General features: G+C 45.3%; 1 protein-coding gene across 1 annotated transcript in view; it reads right to left on the bottom strand.

Annotated features, from left to right (window-relative positions):
• The window catches only part of LOC146060483 (uncharacterized), an 81,458-nt gene extending 64,252 nt beyond the window's left edge, over window positions 1-17,206 (bottom strand). Inside the window, exons 1-2 of the mRNA XM_083173731.1 lie at window positions 17,155-17,206; window positions 11,663-11,786 (exon numbers count right to left, since the gene is read on the bottom strand). Coding sequence (XP_083029857.1) covers window positions 11,663-11,755 — 93 coding nt within the window. The 5' untranslated portion in view covers window positions 11,756-11,786; window positions 17,155-17,206. The remainder of the gene's footprint in view (window positions 1-11,662; window positions 11,787-17,154) is intronic.
• Between the last annotated feature and the right edge of the window lie 3,007 nt (window positions 17,207-20,213).

Below are 20,213 nucleotides of genomic sequence, written 5' to 3'. Positions count from 1 at the left end.
GCATTGCAGTTGTGATCCAGTACTGATGCCATGACCATGTTCGAGTTTAGTGGGGCAGTATTCACAGAGCCTGATTGTGCGATGTCCAGAGGCCTCTGGTTCCTTGGTTATGCTTCTACTAAGCATGCGCATGCGGGAATATGCACATGTGTAAGCCCCATTAGCGAACGCCTTCAGTGAGTTTCACACTCGTGGGGCATTCGCTCCAGGATGTGTGGACAGGGGGTGGGCAGGGGGTGAATGCAGGGGACCCCTAGCGTTTTCTGGGCATGCCCATAGAAAAGCTGGATGTACCTCTGTGAATGCAGGCATGTCAATGTCTGCTTGAGGAGGCGGTTACAGTTAATCTGTAAGCTAGGCAGCAAATTTATGTTACATAGCAACATAGTAATTAAGGGGGAGATTCTCTAAGCTAAAAATGCGGTAAAAACCCCGTTATTGGGGGTTTTACCGCATTTTGGGATGCTGTAATAAAAATCTGGCAATGCCCCATAGAAGCCTATGGGCTTCTACCGCAACCCTCTGCCGCCCCGCACCGACCACCGCTGCCCCGCACGAACCCCCACTGCCCCGCATCGTCCCCCCCTCTCACCTGTGTCCAGGCAGCACAAAACTGTGCTGCCCAGACCTGTGACCTCCTCCTCCCTGCACTGATCCTCTTCTGGGTGCAGGGAGGAGAGCCTGGCGCAGCAGCAGCAGCGCTGGGTAAGGGAGGGAGGGGAAAGCCGCTGGGTCCCCATGGGACCCGCTGACTCTATCGCAAAGGACAGCTCTTAACGCAAGAGCTGTCCTTTGCCATAATTATCGCATATGTTACTGCATATGCGATAATTATGACTGCGAAGTGCGGCGATGTGCGGCAGAGTTGGAGAGCGGATGTTAGAGCAACCCCCCAAAGGCTGAAAAAAGACGTTAGTCCTTCAAGTTCAACCTATCTGACTTGTATCTAGTGACTTCAGTAAATCATACTGTATGTATAGGATTTACTTAGTGGCCAAAAATGTATCCAGTTTTGCTGTAACCACCCCCACCGGCAATGAGTTCCAAAATCTTACTGCTCTAATGGGGAAGAATCCTCTTCTTTATTCAGTACGGAATTTATTTTCCTCCAGCCTCAGTATATGCCTGTGTGTCCTAAGTATAGGCCTGTTAGTGAACAAATTATCACCCGGTTCCATATGATTCCCAATCCTGTATTTGAACATACTAATCATAAACCCTCTCAACCTCCGTTTCTCCAGCGAAAACATCTGAACAGGTCTGAATCAGGCCCTTAGTGAGTTCCTTCATAATCATAGCAGTATGTAGTAAAGGAATATAATACAATAAGTACTCTTAATCTATCCAATTAATTAGATAACACAGAATGCCTATATTTAGATCACCAATCTGCATATATTGTATCCCTCAATTGAATTTACATTTTCTATGTAAATATTATTAGGAAGAAGTTACCTATTAATAATATGTATAGCTAGATGATTATTGTCATATTAACAGCAATCAGAGCATATCTAAATGTTATATTAGGTGACTATAATTATATTAATCAAGCAAAAGTTATATTAATAAGCTATTTATTTTAATCAAGCAGCGAGAGAAGACCAAAGGGTGTTTGTTAGAGAACAGAAAGAGATCTAGCGTGTTTCAAGTGAGCACTATAGGGGCCCATACACGGTCCATTAAACGGATCCGTTTGGGTCTTAATTAGCACGCTTCGCATCGGATCGCATGCCTAGTGCATGCAGTGTGCATGCACTGCGATCCGATGCGAAGTTTAGCTAGTACAAAAAGTATGTGCAGCACATACTTTTTGTACCGTACTATGTGATGCGCGGGAGCGCGCATCGCATAGTACAAAACGGACGGTCCGGGAACGGACCGTCTATGGGCACCGGGAGTTTTAAGAAGTGGAGATCAGATTGTAGCTATTGGGGTAGATTAAGACAAGAGTTCTATTTCAAATGGGATATTGCTATGGGCAACCAATCAGAATCTACTTTCTTATTTAACACCTTCTAGAAGATAGCATATAGAAGCTGATTGGTTGCCCATAGAAACATCCCATCTGAAATAGAACTCTCATTAGTAAATTTCCTCCATTGCCTTCAGGAAGGGGCTAAATAGATAAATACAATCTGATTAGTTGCTATGGGAATGTTGTCAGTTTTCTCACCATCCATGTCTATTGGGTTTTTTTTTTATATTAAAATTGTATTAGTGACTTTAATAACCTGAGGATCACTCAGACTGAGTGTTGCATCATTAGACATAGCGCAGATCATTTCGCCCTAGAATGTGATTGGTTGCTATGGGAAAGATTTCATCTTTTAATTTTTTAGAAACTTTATTAAACGGACCCGTTAGTTCTATATCCCATGATCACATGACAGAAGATACACTCTGGGCTTCGTACTTTATTTGTGTAAAGGGTCTTTGTACTTGGAGAGAGATAATGGAAAATAGATAAAGAACCTCTTCATATAATTAATTTTCGTCCCAGTTGAACTCTTCCCATTTTCTGAATCCATTTTAATCTACTCTGACTTCCTTCTTCACAGTATATGGAGGTGCAGCCATGGCCCTAATTCACTCTTTTCAACAACCTCCTTGATCTTACCCCCTCTCGCCTCCTTCTCTCATGCTGTTGTGTGTTCCCATTTTGCAAATGTATTCAATCTTTCCCTCTCCGTGGTGACTGTCTCATCTGCCCTCAATTAGGGGCGGATTTAGGGATGAGGGCGCCCCTAGGCACAACAATAATGTTCGCTCCCCCCCCCCTGCCTAATTGTATTATTTTTATTGATTACTTATAAGCACTCATTTGATAATAGTAAATATAATGGATTTATTAAAAAAGCCACTAACTGTGACATGTTCTTTTATTATGAATACATATTTACTAAGTAGGTTAGTTTACAGGGGCAGTATCTGCATGTCCTATCCATTTACACTGGAATATAGTACAGTACAGTGGATATTTTGCAGTTATTGGTACATTTTGGGCTGACAGTACTATCACAGGCATCCAAGTGCCACCTCCAAACATGTGCCGCCCCTAGGCACGTGCCTCATGTGCCTAATGGGAAACTCGGCTCTGCCCTCAACTCTCTCTAGCTACTGACCAATCTTGAGAGGATCGTCTACAACCACATCACCACCTTTATTTCTTTTCACTGATTGCTCAACCCATTTTAGTATGCCTTTCATTCTGTCCACTCACAGAAACTGCCCTTACTAAAGCCAGCAATAGCCATCTTTTGCCATATCCACGGGCCAATACTCTACTTATTGCCCTTGACCTCTTAGCTTCTTTTGGCACTGTAGAATACCATCTCCTCATGTGAATTTTTCTCTCCCTTGGTCTCTTTTAATTCCACTTCTCCATAATTGCCACTGCATGTAGTTGTTCCCTGAGTTTCTAAAATTAGACCTACAGTATTCTATTCTTCTTTTATATGTCTTCTTTGAGTAAACTCAGAAGCTCCTTTGGCCTCCAACATTATCTCTATAATGATTACATCTCTATCACTGTTGATAGCTTGACAATCTACTTTTCCCCAAAATCTCACTGTCTAGGTGTCATCCTTGACTGCTCTTTGTTCCCCACATTCAGGCCAGTATTCAATGTTATTTTTCACAATGTGCAGCGAATCCTGTTTAGGATTCGCTGCACATTCACCGGGTTCCGAAGGGCTGGTGGATTCACAGCCAGCCCTCTCCCTATTCAACACGTCAGGGGCTCGCTGCCCCTGACAAGAAATTTTAACCCCCCGGCGAATGCCGCAGGGAGCCATAGGGATGGCGGAAGGCAGGAAGATGGAAGCCTCCCTGCCTGCACCGCATGCTGTGCGGGAGATAAGGAGGGCTGGTGGGACACAGGCAGCACAAGGTCAGGTCGGGTCGCGCTGGTGGGCAGAGGGTCCCTACTGTGTGTGTGAGATCAGTGGCGGGGTCCCTGCGGCAGATGGGAACTAGTAGTTTCCATCCACCGCAGGGACACCGTCACTGGTCTCATATACACCATAGGGACCCCCTGCCCACCAGCACTATCCGACCTGACCCTGTGCTGCCAGACCCCCCTGCATCCCACCCACCAGCAGGCAGGGGCTCCCTGAAACTCAGGGAGGAGGACTGTGCTGGTACCGCTCGTGCATATGTAATAAGCGGGATAAGTGCAGTGAATATCTAATGAGCGGCTCCCTGCCCCCTGCTGACATCACCTGTAAAAAAAAAAATTAAATTCAATATATATCCAAATAGCAAGAGCCTTACAATAATCATAATAAAATTAATGATTTTTTAAAAGAACACATTCCAGTTCACCTTAAAAGATGGCAAATGAAAAACGGTGAATCACAGCGAAAATCATGGCGAAAGCAGTTCTCCTAGCATTGAATTCACTCTCAGTGAATCACAGTGAAAACCCCATTGAAATACACCAGTGAATTGCAGCGAGCATGAAAAGGAGAACTGGCCGGCATTCACTGTTCACATTTGGCGAACAGTGAACATTGAATAGGGTGAATCAGATTTTCAGTGAAAAGATTCACCTCAGAGGGCAGTATTCAATGAGCCAAATTGCGATGTGCAGCGCTGGAGCCTTCGCTGCTAGCCCTCGCTGACACAGTATTCAATGCCGCAGGGGCTCACTGCCCCTGACGGCGAATGTTAACTGAGCCCGGGAATGGCGGCAGGCAGGGAGATGGAAGTCTCCCTGCCTGCCCCAGAACGTATGTGGGTGGGTGGTGGGTTCCCCGGAAGCCAGGCAGCACAAGCTGCCCCCTGGGAGAGCCAGCAGGGGACCGGGTATGCACTGCTCCCGAACGTGCATATGTAATGATCGGGAGCAGTGAATATATGAATATGTAATGAGCGGCTCTCGGCTCCCGGCCCCCTGCTGGCTGTTATGTGTAAAAAATATATATATATTTTTTAAATTAAATATATATTCATGTGCTGTAAGCATAGGCGAATCTAGAATTATGGTAATGGGTGGTCCTAGATCTAGACATAATAGCAGGGGGACCTTTGCGCGGTGTAGCCACGCAGCAAAATGGGGCGTGGCCTCATGGGAAGGAGGCGTGGCATCACAAAAAGTGGTGTGGTATTACACTTTATACCATACACAGTAATGCCCATTACACATTTTAGCAAACTCCATAATACCCATTACACATAAAGCCACACGCCTTAATGCCAATAACACATAAGGCCACACACCATAATGCCCATTACACATTGTGCCACACATCATGATGCCCATTACATACTATATAACAAACCGTAATACCCATTATATATTTGCCACATAAGTGCTGCTTACCTACATGCTCATTGCTAGGGGGTTCTTGCTTGATGGCACCATAGTACCCATTACACATGATGCCACACACCATAGTACCCATTACACATGATGCTGCACACCATAGTACCCATTACACATGATGCTGCACACATAATGTCCCTTACACATGATGCTGCACACATAATGCCCCTTACACATGATGCTGCACACATAATGCCCCTTACACATGATGCTGCACACCGTAATGCCCCTTACACATTAAGCCACACATTATGCATAATGCCCCCACATGCCGCCACTTGTAGCGTCCTAACCACTAACAGGTCATGGCTGTTTGAAATAATACCCCTTTCACCAGAGCCAGATTAAGGTCTAAATGGACCTGGAGCTGAAAATTATCAAGGGCCTATTATGCGTAATGATAGGGGTTGTGGCCAGCACCTAATAATGTAGGGGGCATGACCAGTGTTCTGGTTGGGTGGTCTGCTCATGGGTGTGTCTGTATTTGTCTAAATACTTTCAACTAATTATATATGCCTGGAAAAGGCAGGGGGCTGGCATAGGAAAAATGCAGGGAGATATATTGGCGAGTGCCCTCCACAGGTGCACCCGCAGGATGCCAATGTCCTAAAATACTTGCGGGGTGAGGCGGCACTCCAGTCATAAAAAAAATACTGAAAGCCGAAACTTGGTAGACAACATTTCAGCACCTTTTATGTGGTCACCTCTGTTTACCACACCATATACCCCTTATACAAATCATGCAGCACAATAGTAACCCCCTTATACTGTACTTGCCTCTTACACAATATGCCACATGGAATGAGCCAAAAATCACACGGACTGAGCCGAAATTCACACTATGGCACATGGATTGAGTCATAATTCACGTTATGTCACACAGATTAAGGCAAAGACCCAAAATAAACACTATACCAAAGGGAATGAGCAATAATGCACAGGGGCATTGCACACCGAAGGCACGCATTAAAAATTTACACCATAATGCCCATTACATGTTAAAACCACACACCATAATGTCCATTACGTATTATGCCAAACATCATAATGCCTATTACAAATTATGCTACATAAGTGCTGCTTACCTACATGCTCATTGCCAGGGGTTCCATGCTCATTGCCAGGGGTTCCATGCTCATTGTCATGTGGGATTACATGCTCATTACCAAAGGGGAATACATGCTCGCGGTAACTGGGGGACAGCGGTCGCCGGGCAGAAAGGACAGCTGGGCAGAGAACAGGGGGCTGCCCGGCTGTATTCAGAGCACTGCAGGTCCCGGCTATTTGAAATAAAACCCCTTTCACACCATAAAATGCAGGGACTTACCCAGTAATATGGTCCCACGATCATGCAGGGTCATTCCCAGGCTGGTCCCTTTTATACCAGCCAGCCTAGTCCCTGCATTTTCTAGTGTGAGGGGGAGATAAACCCCCCCCCCTTTAAACAACCAGCTATATCTTCAGAACCAACTGACCCATTTTCATGTGGGCTTCAAATGATTTTGGTCCCGTGAATCTGGGCCATTTGGTTCCAGAGAAATCTACCCTCAAACAACATGAACAGCCGTGAAATTACATTTCAGAAATGAAAAAAAATCGGTTTACCCGCAATATCTCTAGAACCAATGAACCCATATGGACCAGCCTTGTATCAGATTGAAGGCCCAGCGATTTGAGATCAACCTCAAGCTTCTGTGATGCCGGAGGGGGAACTGGCAGCCATTGGAACCAGGTGGGGTTGGAATTAGCGAGTTCCATGTTATCCTATGGGGAAAACGTTCCAGGTTTGCCTGGCGGTATCTCCGGTTCCCGGAAGGCTAGCAAAGCGGGGCCAGGCTCATTGGAAAGCCCTGGCCCTCAGCTACAAAATGGGCCTATTTAGATAGTGGGCCTGGAGCTGTAGCTCCATCAGGCCCATTGTTAATCCGGCCCTGCCTTTCACAACAGAAAATGCAGGGGTTTACCCGGGAATATGGTCCCAGGATCATGCAGGGACATTCCCAGGCTGACCCCTTATACACCATCCTAGTCCCTGCATTTTCTGGTGTGAGGGGGAGAGACAACCACTCCCCTCTCCCTACCTCCCTTTAACCAACCAGCTATATCTTCGGAACCAACTGACCCATTTACATGAGACCAGTATCATAATGAAGAACTTTTGAGTTGGCTTCGAATAATTTTGGTCCCATGAAATCTGCCCTCAAAGAACATAAACAGTCATGAAATTACATTTAAGAAATAAAAAAAAACGGTTTAACCTCAATATCCCTGGAACCAATTAACCCATATGGATCCAGCCTGGTATCAGATTGAAGGCCGAGCGATATGGGTTCGACTAAGATCACCCTCGAGCTTCAGTGATGCCGAAGGGGGAATTGGCAGCTGTTGAACTGGGTGGGGGTCGGAATTAGCGGGTCCCATGTTATCCTATAGGGAAAACATTCCAGCTTTGCCTAGCAGTATCTCCGCTTCCCAGGGGTCTAGAAACACAGGGCTGGGCTCGTTGGAAAGCCCCATCCCTCAGCTACAAAATGGGCTAATGATTGGTCCTGTGCACCCCCGGGCCACCCCCTAGATTCGCCTATGGCTGTAAGCACATGAATAAAAATAACATGACCCTTCACAAAATAAAATTCCTGATTTTTTTTACACCAAATAAAAAAAAAAAAAACAACAACATTATTTTAAAATTTCACATTCCACTTAACCATGAAAAGATGGCGATTGCTACACGGTCACACACGGCGAAAATCACTTAGAAAGCAATTCGCCATCTTCTCATTGAATACACTCACAGCGAATCACATTGAAAAACCCATTGAAAAACCACAGCGAGTTGCGGAGAGTATCAGACGGTGAATTGTCTGTCATTCACTGTTTGCAGACGGTGAAAAGTGCAAGTTGAATAGGGTGATTCACTTTCTGGATATGGATCCAGCCTGGTATCAGATTGAAGGCCGAGCGATTTGGGTTCGACTAAGATCACCCTCGAGCTTCAGTGATGCCGAAGGGGGAATTGGCAGCCGTTGAACTGGGTGGGGGTCAGAATTAGCGGGTGCCATGTTATCCTATAGGGAAAACATTCCAGCTTTGCCTAGCAGTATCTCCGCTTCCCAGGGGGCTAGAGACACAGGGCTGGGCTCGTTGGAAAGCCCCATCCCTTTAGCTACAAAATGGGCTAATGGGTGGTCCAGTGCACCCCCGGGCCACCCCCTAGATTCGCCTATGGCTGTAAGCACATGAATAAAAATAACATGACCCTTCACAAAATAAAATTCCTGATTTTTTTTACACCAAATTTAAAAAAAAAAACAACAACATTATTTTAAAAGTTCACATTCCACTTAACCATGAAAAGATGGCGATTGCTACATGGTCACACACGGCGAAAATCACTTAGAAAGCAATTCGCCATCTTCTCATTGAATACACTCACAGCGAATCACATTGAAAAACCCATTGAAAAACCACAGCGAGTTGCGGAGAGTATCAGACGGTGAATTGTCTGTCATTCACTGTTTGCAGACGGTGAAAAGTGCACGTTGAATAGGGTGATTCACTGTCTGACACAAAAAAATCACCTTCCAAAGTGAAAATAGCACAAATTCGCCATGAAATATGGCGAATACTGCCCAGAGAGGGAAAACAGCCGAAACAAACAGTGAATCGGGAGCATTGAATACTGCCAGCAGCGTAACTATAGCACCGCAGCCCCCGCCACCGTGGGGGGGGCGCTGTGCATGTGGGGGCGCCGGGGGCTGCGGTGCTATAGTTACAACCCCCCCCCCAATCCGCCGCAGACTTACCTATCTCGCTGATCCCGGCGGCTCCGTTCTTCTGCTGAGGACCACCACAAAATGGCCGCCCCCATATAGCACACAGTTCTCTGAAACTGTCTGCTGTATGGGGGCTGCCATTTTGTGGTGGTCCTCAGCAGAAGAAGAACGGAGCCGCTGGGACCAGCGCGATAGGTAAGGCTGCAGGGGATTGGGGGGGTTTGCATGGGCAGCGGGGGATTGGGGGTGCTTGGCAGGGCGGCGGCGGGGGGGGCGCCCAAAACTTAGTTACGCCACTGAATACTGCCCTCAGTCTGTCTTCAAATCATGTTAGATACATACAAAGAATATGACCATATCTTTCACAAGACACTTCAAAAACATTAATTTGTACAATCATTATATCCCACTTTAATTATTGTAATAGTCTCCTTACATTTGTGGAAAGCGCATCTCTCCTGAGTCATCATAGGTCACGAGCATATACAAGCTCCAAACAGATGTATCACTTATTAAAGATTTATTAAAGATCTTTATATACAAAAAAAAGTTTTTATAAGATCATACTAGCGCAGTGGTTACGCTCTTCTTTTTTTCACTAACTAACACTTCAGCTTTTGATAAATATTAATTAGAATTACATATTTTTTATATTCAATGTCTATTATTATCTTTCCCCCACCCAGAGCTATGCCCCCTACTAATATCTCTATCACTGTTAACAACACCATCATCTCCCCCGTTCCCCAACTCCGCTGCCTGGGTGTCACTCTTGACTCCTCCCTCTCCTTTGCACCCCACATCCAAGCCCTGGCCCATTCTTGCCGGTTCCAGTTACGCAACATTGCTCGCATCAGGCCCTTTCTCTCACAGAGTGCAACTAAGCTGATCATCCACTCATTGGTCATCTCACGGCTCGACTACTGCAATGTTCTCCTCACCGGCCTCGCTCAATCCCAACTGGCTCCTCTCCAATCTGTCCTCAATGCTGCAGCCAGGCTTATCTTCCTCTCCCGCCGCTCTAATTCTGCCACTCCCCTTTAACAAAATCTGCACTGGCTTCCATTCCCCTACAGAATCCTCTTCAAACACCTCACACTCACATACAGGGCCATCTCTAATTCCATTGCTCCATATATCTCTAACCTCATCTCCATTCATACACCCTCCCGCCCTCTACGGTCGGCTGACGACTGTCGTCTCTCCTCCACCCTGATCACTGCTCCCATGCTAGAGTACAGGACTTTGCCCGTGCTGCACCCCTTCAGTGGAACGCACTCCCTCGCTCCATTAGACTCTCCCCGACCTTGCAAAGCTTCAAACGGGCACTGAGAACTCACCTATTCATCAAAGCATACCCTTCCACTGCATAAACCAGATGGTTCTCCGACCCCTTGCCTGTTTACATCCTGCTATCTAACCACCACCCACTGGCTTGCACCTCTCGTAATCTGTCTGTCTTCCCTTCCTACTAGATTGTAAGCTCCTCCGAGCAGGGCCCTCTTCCCTTCTGTTGTCAAAGCCCTCTTCTCTTCACATTTCACTCACAGCTCTTCTATACTCCAACACTCAGTGACCATCTTCGTCTGTATACTCATCTCCATCATTGGCCACAAGCCTCTAGTTGTATGTTGATTGAGTCCTCACTACTTACATTTAAGCTGTAATGTGTATTGATCGGTGGCGCTCTTTATTTGTACTGTATTTTTGTTATTTAGTTAATGTTATGCCAAGCTTTGTCTCCCTGTATTGTTCCTTTGTACGGTGCTGCGAAACACTTGTGGCGCCTTATAAATAAAATTATAATAATAAATAGTATTAGCCTTGTGAGGGTTAGTGATAAAACACTACCATCTTTGTAAATATAGTCTCCTCACTGGTTTTACCCATATACACTCCCACCAATACAAACCATTTTGAATGCAGCTGTGAGGGTGATCTTCCTTGCTAAACATTTGTCTACTCTCTCTGTCAGACCCTTTATTGCTTAATTGTGAACCTCCAAATTTAATATAAAATACCTTTAATTTCACAAAAGGCTATTAACCAAATCACACTAACATATATATCTCTGCTTATCTCAACCCAACCTATATACTAAGAACAAAATATACATCTCTCATCCACATGTATTACCTGCTCCCATTACAGGATTATTCCCAGGCTTAACCCACCCTGTGGAATGTCCTCCCATGGTTTGACTTTACTAGATATACCAATTTATCTGTATTAAGCGTTATATGTTGGACAAGCTACTGCTAGAAATTTAGGGGGGGGAAATGATAATAATGATATAGCGTTAAACACATAAAAGCATTTGGCAGCCAGATTTAGTAGGCAGAAACACCGCAACTCCTTAATACTGATATAAAATGAAGAAATAGATTAAACCAAAGAGCAGTATGTCCAACTCTAAGTAATTTCCGGAGATAACTCTTTGTCAGTGATTCTGATATCGTGATTGTCACAATACATACACATGTAAATAAGGGAATGTCTATATCATGTAAGTCTGTGAGTAATCTCCAGTCTGCTTGTCTGTTGTAATGGCACTCACATTAATCACATTCTGCATGTTAACTTGAATAAATTCCCCTTCTTCACATGATTTCTGCCATGTATTAGGACGTTCATCCACTCCTTGCTTCATGTAGGGAGGAGATATAACACTAGTGCATTTCCTTCACATTCAATGAAAAGAAAACAATAAAAGAGACCACTTTTAAAACAATATGAAAAATATACAGTATGCAGTCAGCAAGCTGTGTATGAAGTAGAGGCGTACCTACATACAGATGGAGCTGGCCTTATTATTGCTGGCGGAGCGCCAGGACCGTGTCCCTGGCGATCCGCCAGCAATCTGGCGCTCTGGCTGAATGAGACGCTCGTGCGTCTCCCACGCACGAGCGTCTCAATAGCCGGGCGGCGAGGCGGCGCGGCGGGTGCAGTCCTGCCCGTCTCCAGCTTCAGGGAGACGAGCAGGGCTGCGGGGGGCTGCGGGGGGGCGGTGTGGACCGGCGGGGACCCGGGGAAGCCGGCGGGGACCCGGGGAAAGGCACCGTCGGAACGGGACGCGCGTGCACCTCGTGCACGCGCGTCCCCTTCCGACATACAGATGGCGAGGGGCGGGGGATGGCGGGTGGCGAGTCCTCCGCCATCCCCAGCAACGACAAGCCCTGCGCTATCTGTATTCGTGGGCCCCATAGCAAAAGTTTGTAAGGGCCCCCTATTTAGCAACTGATGGTGATAAATGTATGTAAAACATATTACTTAGACAGCAAAGATGGCCCCCTTCAGCTCTGGGCCCCATAGCAGCTGCACCCCTTGCACCTATGGTACATACAACAAATACTGTACATACTGCTGTTTTTCAGCTAACCTAATACATATACAACTAATACATATTCATCCTTTGGGCACAATTTAGAAATCCCCTAGCAGCCACATAGGGGGAAATTTACTAAAGGAAATTTGTAAAAAAATAGGTGTATTTGTATCCAGAAATACACTTATTTTTTACATTTACTATCCCGAAAATATGGCAATTCGTATTTGTATTGATAGCACATCAATACAAATACGAATTGCCGTATTTTCGAGATAGTGTGGGGGAAATGTACCAATATGAAAAACCTAGTTTTTCGTATTCGTATTTTCCCTACGGTTGCATACGACTGTTTAAGTCGTATGCAAACTCGTGTTCCGGAGGGGGATTTACAAAGCAGTCAGATACGACTGCTTTGTAACCCTCCGATGGTGTAATGATTCGTATTAGCGGCCGTATATACGGCTGCTAATACGAATTATTTGTAGCAGTCTGCACGGATCAGTCAGATCCGTGCAGGCTGCAAGGTGTAATAAAAAAATAGAAAAATAAATAAATAAAAAAAAAACCGGCGTGGGGTCCCCCCCACAACCATAACCAGCACCAGGCTGAAGGAGCCGGGGCCGGTAATTAAAAATCAGGGAACCCGACAAATAGGGGTTCCCCGATTTTTAACAACCAGCCCCAGGCTCCAGGTCCGGGGCTGGTTCCCAAAATACGGGGGACAAAATGAGTAGGGGTCCCCCGTATTTTAAGAACCAGCCCCAGGCACAACCAGCCGGCAGGGTAATGTCACAGCCGGGGGACACTTATAATATAAGGTCCCGCGGCCAAAACATTCTCCCTACCGACCAGTCAGCCTGGCCAGGGGCCCTGGGGGAGTGGGGACCCCCCCAATAAAGGGGTCCCCCCCCTCCAGGACTTACCTGACCAGGCTGAAGCCTGGTGCTGTCCTCGATGCCCCTGGGCGGTGGGCATCGAGCTGATAAATGTTGTAAAAAAAAGATGAACCTATTGTTTTTTACTGTGGCACTACAAGTGCCAGCAAGCCTCCCCAGCAAGCTGGGACTTGGAGAACCACAAGTCCCAGCCTGCTGGGCATTAAAGGGCCCGCTGGCACTTGTAGTTCTACAGTTAAAAAAATAGTGCACAAAACACACTGACACACTTTTAAAATAAAACTTTATTACACACAAAGCCCACACATACTAATACTTACCTATCTTCTTCCCATAGGTCGCCCTGGTCCTGTGTCGGCGTCTTCTGGTCCTGTGTCGTCTTCTTCCTCCATGTCGACCGTCGCTGTCGCCGTCCGGATCCGACGAAATCCATTTGGGAAGCTGTGGAAGGAAACCATACTCACCTGTCCCAGCGCGACGTAGTCCAGGTAAGTGTCTTGGCAAAAAAACAAAACGAGCACCCGAAACCAAGCGGACACGACGGAGACGCACGTGTGTTTGTTTACATCGTGCGGCTCCGCCTCCCGAATGCCGCTATTGGCCGCCTTGCGGCCTAGCGGCCAATCAGGAGCCGCTAGGCCGCAAGGCGGCCAATAGCGGCATTCGGGAGGCGGAGCCGCACGATGTAAACACCGTGCGTCTCCGTCGTGTCCGGTCTGGTTTCGGGTGCTCGTTTTGTTTTTTTGCCAAGACACTTACCTGGACTACGTCGCGCTGGGACAGGTGAGTATGGTTTCCTTCCACAGCTTCCCAAATGGATTTCGTCGGATCCGGACGGCGACAGCGACGGTCGACATGGAGGAAGAAGACGACACAGGACCAGAAGACGCCGACACAGGACCAGGGCGACCTATGGGAAGAAGATAGGTAAGTATTAGTATGTGTGGGCTTTGTGTGTAATAAAGTTTTATTTTAAAAGTGTGTCAGTGTGTTTTGTGCACTATTTTTTTAACTGTAGAACTACAAGTGCCAGCGGGCCCTTTAATGCCCAGCAGGCTGGGACTTGTGGTTCTCCAAGTCCCAGCTTGCTGGGGAGGCTTGCTGGCACTTGTAGTGCCACAGTAAAAAACAATAGGTTCATCTTTTTTTTACAACATTTATCAGCTCGATGCCCACCGCCCAGGGGCATCGAGGACAGCACCAGGCTTCAGCCTGGTCAGGTAAGTCCTGGAGGGGGGGGACCCCTTTATTGGGGGGGTCCCCACTCCCCCAGGGCCCCTGGCCAGGCTGACTGGTCGGTAGGGAGAATGTTTTGGCCGCGGGACCTTATATTATAAGTGTCCCCCGGCTGTGACATTACCCTGCCGGCTGGTTGTGCCTGGGGCTGGTTCTTAAAATACGGGGGACCCCTACTCATTTTGTCCCCCGTATTTTGGGAACCAGCCCCGGACCTGGAGCCTGGGGCTGGTTGTTAAAAATCGGGGAACCCCTATTTGTCGGGTTCCCTGATTTTTAATTACCGGCCCCGGCTCCTTCAGCCTGGTGCTGGTTTCGGCTGTGGGGGGGACCCCACGCCGTTTTTTTTTTTTATTTATTTATTTTTCTATTTTTTTACACTGTAGCCTGCACGGATCTGACTGATCCGTGCAGGCTAAAACGCAAATAGAACAGGAAAATGGTGTTCTATTTTCCTGTCGTATTTGCGTGGGTGTTTCACACCACTAAGCAGCCGTATTGTCAGTACGGCTGCTTAGTAAATCAGAAACCACCATTCTTTGAATGGTGATTTCTGTCGTATTCTATCGATGGTGTAGACATTCGTATTTGTAAATACAAATACGAATGTTCCATCTTTAGGACTACGATTTGTTGTATTTTTGGGATTGTAAATCCCGAAAATACAAATTCGTAAAAAAAAGGTGTATTTCTCCCTACGAATACACCTTTTTTCTACGAATCCATTTTGGTACATTTCCCCCTAAATGTCAAAAATAAGTGTATCTGGATACAAATACCTATTTTTTTTACAAATTTCCTTTAGTAAATTTCCCCCATAGTATCATTAACATGACTTGCTAGGGCTCACTTTTACCCAATGCTACATAGGTTTTATTAAAGTTTAGATTTTATGAGATCACATTGGCAGGTAACATTAGCATTCAATAATACAAACATAGGGCAGTATTCAATTAGGCCAATTCGCCATGTTTCATGGGGAACTTGTGCTTTTTCACTTTGGAAGGTGATTTTTTGTGCCAGAAAGTGAATCACCCTATTCAACGTGCACTTTTCGCCAATGGTGAACAGTGAATGAGGGACAATTCACCGTCTGATACTCTCGGCAACTCGCTGTGGTTTTTCAATGGGTTTTTCAATGTGATTCACCATGAGTGTATTCAATGAGAATATGGAGAATTGCTTTCTAAGTGATTTTCGCCGTGTGTCACCGTGTAGCAATCGCCATCTTTTTATGGTGAAGTGGAATGTGAACTTTTAAAATAATGTTTGTTTTTTTTAAATTTGGTGTAAAAAAATCAGGAATTTTATTCTGAGAAGGGGCATGCTATTTTTATTCATGTGCTTACAGCACATGAATATATATTTAATTTATTTTATTTATTTCTTTTTTACACATAGCAGCCAGCAGGGGACCGGGAGCCGAGAGCCGCTCATTAGATATTCATATATTCACTGCTCCCGATCATTACATATGCACGATTGGGTGCAGTGAATACCCGGTCCACTGCTGGCTCTCCGGGGGGGGGGGGGGGAGTCTGTGCTGTCTGGCTTCCGGGGAGCCCACCCCCCCCCCCCTCATACATTCTGGAGCAGGCAGGTAGACTAACATCTCCCTGCCTGCTGCCGTCCTCAGGTTCACAACCACCGTCAGGTGCATCGAGCCCCTGCCTCATTGAATAGTGTATAAGGGAGGGCTGGCAGCGAGGGCTCCAGCCCTCCGGAACACGGCGAATGTGCAGCGAATCCTAAACAGGATTCGCTGCACATCGCGATTAGGGACATTGAATACTGCCCATAGTATAATTCTAATTTTGCAACCATCTCATAGTAACTCATTATACAATCATTAAAATATACAATGTTTTTATTTATGTTCTTTGCTGTTGCATTGTCATTTGTCAAAATATTGTTTGTATGTATGTACAGTATGTATGTATGTATCATAGGCGTGCGCAGCCCATTTTCTTAGGGGGTGCACCATTGGAGGGGCGTGTCCATCACCGCCTACTGGGCGTGTTCATCATTGCCTATTATTAAACATAATGCCACACACTGTAATGCCCATTAGACATAATGCCACACACAATAATGCCCATCACACATGCCCCCTATGCACACACAGGTATATACATACAGAGCCCCCACACACATAGTATACATATACACAGCCCCCTACAGTATGCTCACACATACACCCCCTCTATGCATGCACATGCACACACACACACACATTATACATACAGGCACAGCATGCACACACACATACACACACACACACACACACACACACACACAGATGTATTGTAGTATACACAGAGCCCCCTCCCACACACCCACACAGCATACATACAGTATACACAGCACCTCTATGCAAACACACATGCAGTATACATACAAAAAGCTGATACATACACACACACCTTTTAGACATAATAAAAAGCAGGCAGCATGATTAAAGACAAATATAAAAATAACTTTTTATACACCCCCCCCCCCCCCCCCCATAAAACAAAGCCATAGACTGCCCAGATAATATACAAATCCCCCTGTTACAGCACCTCCAGAGTCCCGATAAGTTGAGCACACCTGCAGCAAATTTCAATAAGCAGGCAGGAAGTCCTCACTCCTCCGTCCCTAGTCCTCACCCAGGCAGCGAAGCTGTGCACGTCAGCTCCCCCTAGAGGCAGCCAGGGGCGTCACGTGACTAGATACAGATAGTACTGTAGTATCCTGCTGCAGCAGCCTCGGCCACGTCTGTCACACACTGCAGCCGGCCCAAACTTGCTCCCCGATGTCGGCTCTGGCTGCAATTGTGAGGGGGGTGCCCATCATTAGGAGGTGCCTGTGCACCCCTGGCACCCCCTGTGCGCACGCCTATGGTTTGTATATATGCATGTTTTTTTTAATAAATACACAGTATGCACAAATATACAGTATGCACAAATAGTTATACAGGTTGAGACTCCCATATATGAAATGGTAGAAGTGTTTTTGATGCGTCCATATTTTGGAATAGTTGCATAACATAATACGATATATCTTGGGCATGTGACCTGTGTCTAAACACAAAAAAACATTTATGTTTCATATACACTTTATACATATAGTCTGATAGTAATTTTATACAATTATTTTATTAAATAATTTAGTGCATGAAAATGTGTGCAGAAACCATTAGAAAGCCAAGGTGTTACTATCTTAAGGTGCATACACACTGGGCATTTTTGCCCAGCGTGTATGCTGACTGATGATTGGGAAAATTGCTGGGCTGAAAATTGCTCAGTGCATACAGACTGAATGAGTTTTGCCTGTCCAAACGATTTTTGCAGGGTTGCGTGGCTTTCCATAGCAGGACTCTGTGAATAGCCATCTACCCCATCACTCATCAGCTGGTCTGGCGATGATGCCGGAGCACACATCAGCACTCACCGCTCAGCGCAGAGCCATACACACTGGTCGGATTTTGAGCTGAAATCAGCTCAAACGACAAAACTGATCTGCTTTCAGTTCAAAATCACCCAGTGTGTATGGGCCTTTAGTCATGCTCAAAAACTTTTCGATTTCTGAATATTTCAGATAGAGGAGACTGAACCTGTAGTAATTGTTTGGCAGTACCCAACTACTGTTCACTCTTGCTATAAAACAAAGTATTAATTTTTTTGTTTGTGCTATTGCTACATTTAAACCAGGTTTTATAAATGATATGTCAACTTATTTGTCTACAGAGTGGTAAGTGGAAATGAACCTGCATTTTTAAGTGTATTTAGTATTACAAATGTGATAACTGTAATAAAGAAACAATGTCACCTCTATTTTACCATAATATTATTTTAAACTAACCGGAACTATTATGCTAACAGACTATTGTATTTGCTATATCTAACACCTCTGCTTTTTCTGTACCGAAAATAAATCTGTGTCATCGTTTTTATTCCTTTTGGGTCACTTTCCGTAATGTTATATGGCAGCTGAATGGAGGTTTAAATGATCTGCGTTTTCAACTCTTCACAAAAGAAGAAATAGTGTCAAAGTCTAAATCTCATGAATGATGAATGCAGGCAGCACGTTATGGTATGGAGAAATGCCTATAGGTCTGTCAGGAAGGGCTAAGGGGTAGCTAGTACAATGAATATTACTTTACAAATCCTAAAAATAAGCAGAATGTACCCTCTGATCTTCCCTGCACATACCCTTTTTCACTATGAAACTTTGCTCATTTGGGCTCTTGCCATAATCCATTAGCAAAATGAAACAAATGAGGTTCAAAAGTGTGGCAAGTAAAGAAACAGTAAAGCAGCAATGGCAGGGCACTAATTCATTACAGTCATTGTACTGGTCATAAATAATTGGTTTGTTTGAGGACAAAGCATCGATTAAATCAATTGATCATTAAAAAGCAAGAAAAGGAGAATGGTTCATATAAATATTGTAACACACTTGCACCCATGTAATGACATTGTTCATGCTGCGTAGAGAATGTACTCTTTTCTTTTCTCTTTCACTTTTCCTTTTATGTCACTCTCGTTCTCTCTCTCCCTTTTCACCCTCCCTGCCGGGACAGAAAGCTATGGCGCACCAGCAGGATGAACAAGCTTGGCTCCACCTGTAGTGCATACACATTGATCAATTTCGCAAAAGACATCATCAGTGGACACATCCAGGAGTTATGTTGTTGACGATATCTTCAGGTTGAGCTGCATGTACAGATGACAGAGACATCACTTATACCCCAAGAGAGAGAGTGCATCAATAGCAATATGGGCATGATTCAGAGTTGATCATTAATCAAAGAAATCACAAATCGAGCGATTGTCGAACAACTGTGCATGCTTAGTGCTTACCATAGGCATCGTGCATGTGCAAGGGTAAATAGGGACAGAAAATGCGTTTGCATCGTAAATGCAATGTGGCGGTACTTTGACTTTCAGGAAGCCAGCATTTGGGCTTGGAAACCTGACGTTTTCTTGTTGTGTTGAAAAAAAACACAGGTGTTCCCAAGCATTTTAAGGGAGCGTCTGTGATGTCAGCTCCGGCCTCGTTCAGCCTGTCTCAGTTACAGATTAGTGGAAGGGTGAGAGCAAATTACATTTGCACAGACTACAAAAGCCTTTGATGGTTCACGAATAACATATGGATTGGCAAGTGGATAGCGGTTAGCAATCCATTTGCAATTTACATGAGGCAGGTTTTCTTTCTGTCTGGGCGGTGGCTAACTATGCACAATAAACTGCTACTTTGAAGATTAACATTCTGGTCTGAATCAGGCCCACAGTGCAGATGGAAGCCAAAACAGGGGCGTGGCTTAGCAGTCATGTCTATAAAGCAGCGCCCCTTTTCCTGAGGTCATGCCCCTTTCAGAAACATCTTCGACAGAGCATGAGTCCTGACTTCAATATGAAAATGTTGGGATATATGCCCTAACTTTGTAGGCAATATGGAGTAAAAGTATAAGTAACAGAAGAAAAAGCTCATGAAAGAAGAGGGCCCTACTCATGGGAGATTACATTCTAACAGAATGGGCAGACAGATGGGGTGGCACAGACTGGGTAGACCATGAGTTTAGACATATGTGACACAACTGCTCACTAGGGATAGGTGTTGATTTTAGATCTTTTGCAGTGATCAATTTTCTTGACTGATTCATC

Source organism: Crinia signifera, chromosome 1, assembly GCF_055691185.1.
Source record: "Crinia signifera chromosome 1, ASM5569118v1, whole genome shotgun sequence".
In the NCBI taxonomy this organism is placed as follows: Eukaryota; Metazoa; Chordata; class Amphibia; order Anura; family Myobatrachidae; genus Crinia; species Crinia signifera.
This window is presented reverse-complemented; position numbering and strand designations above follow the sequence as displayed.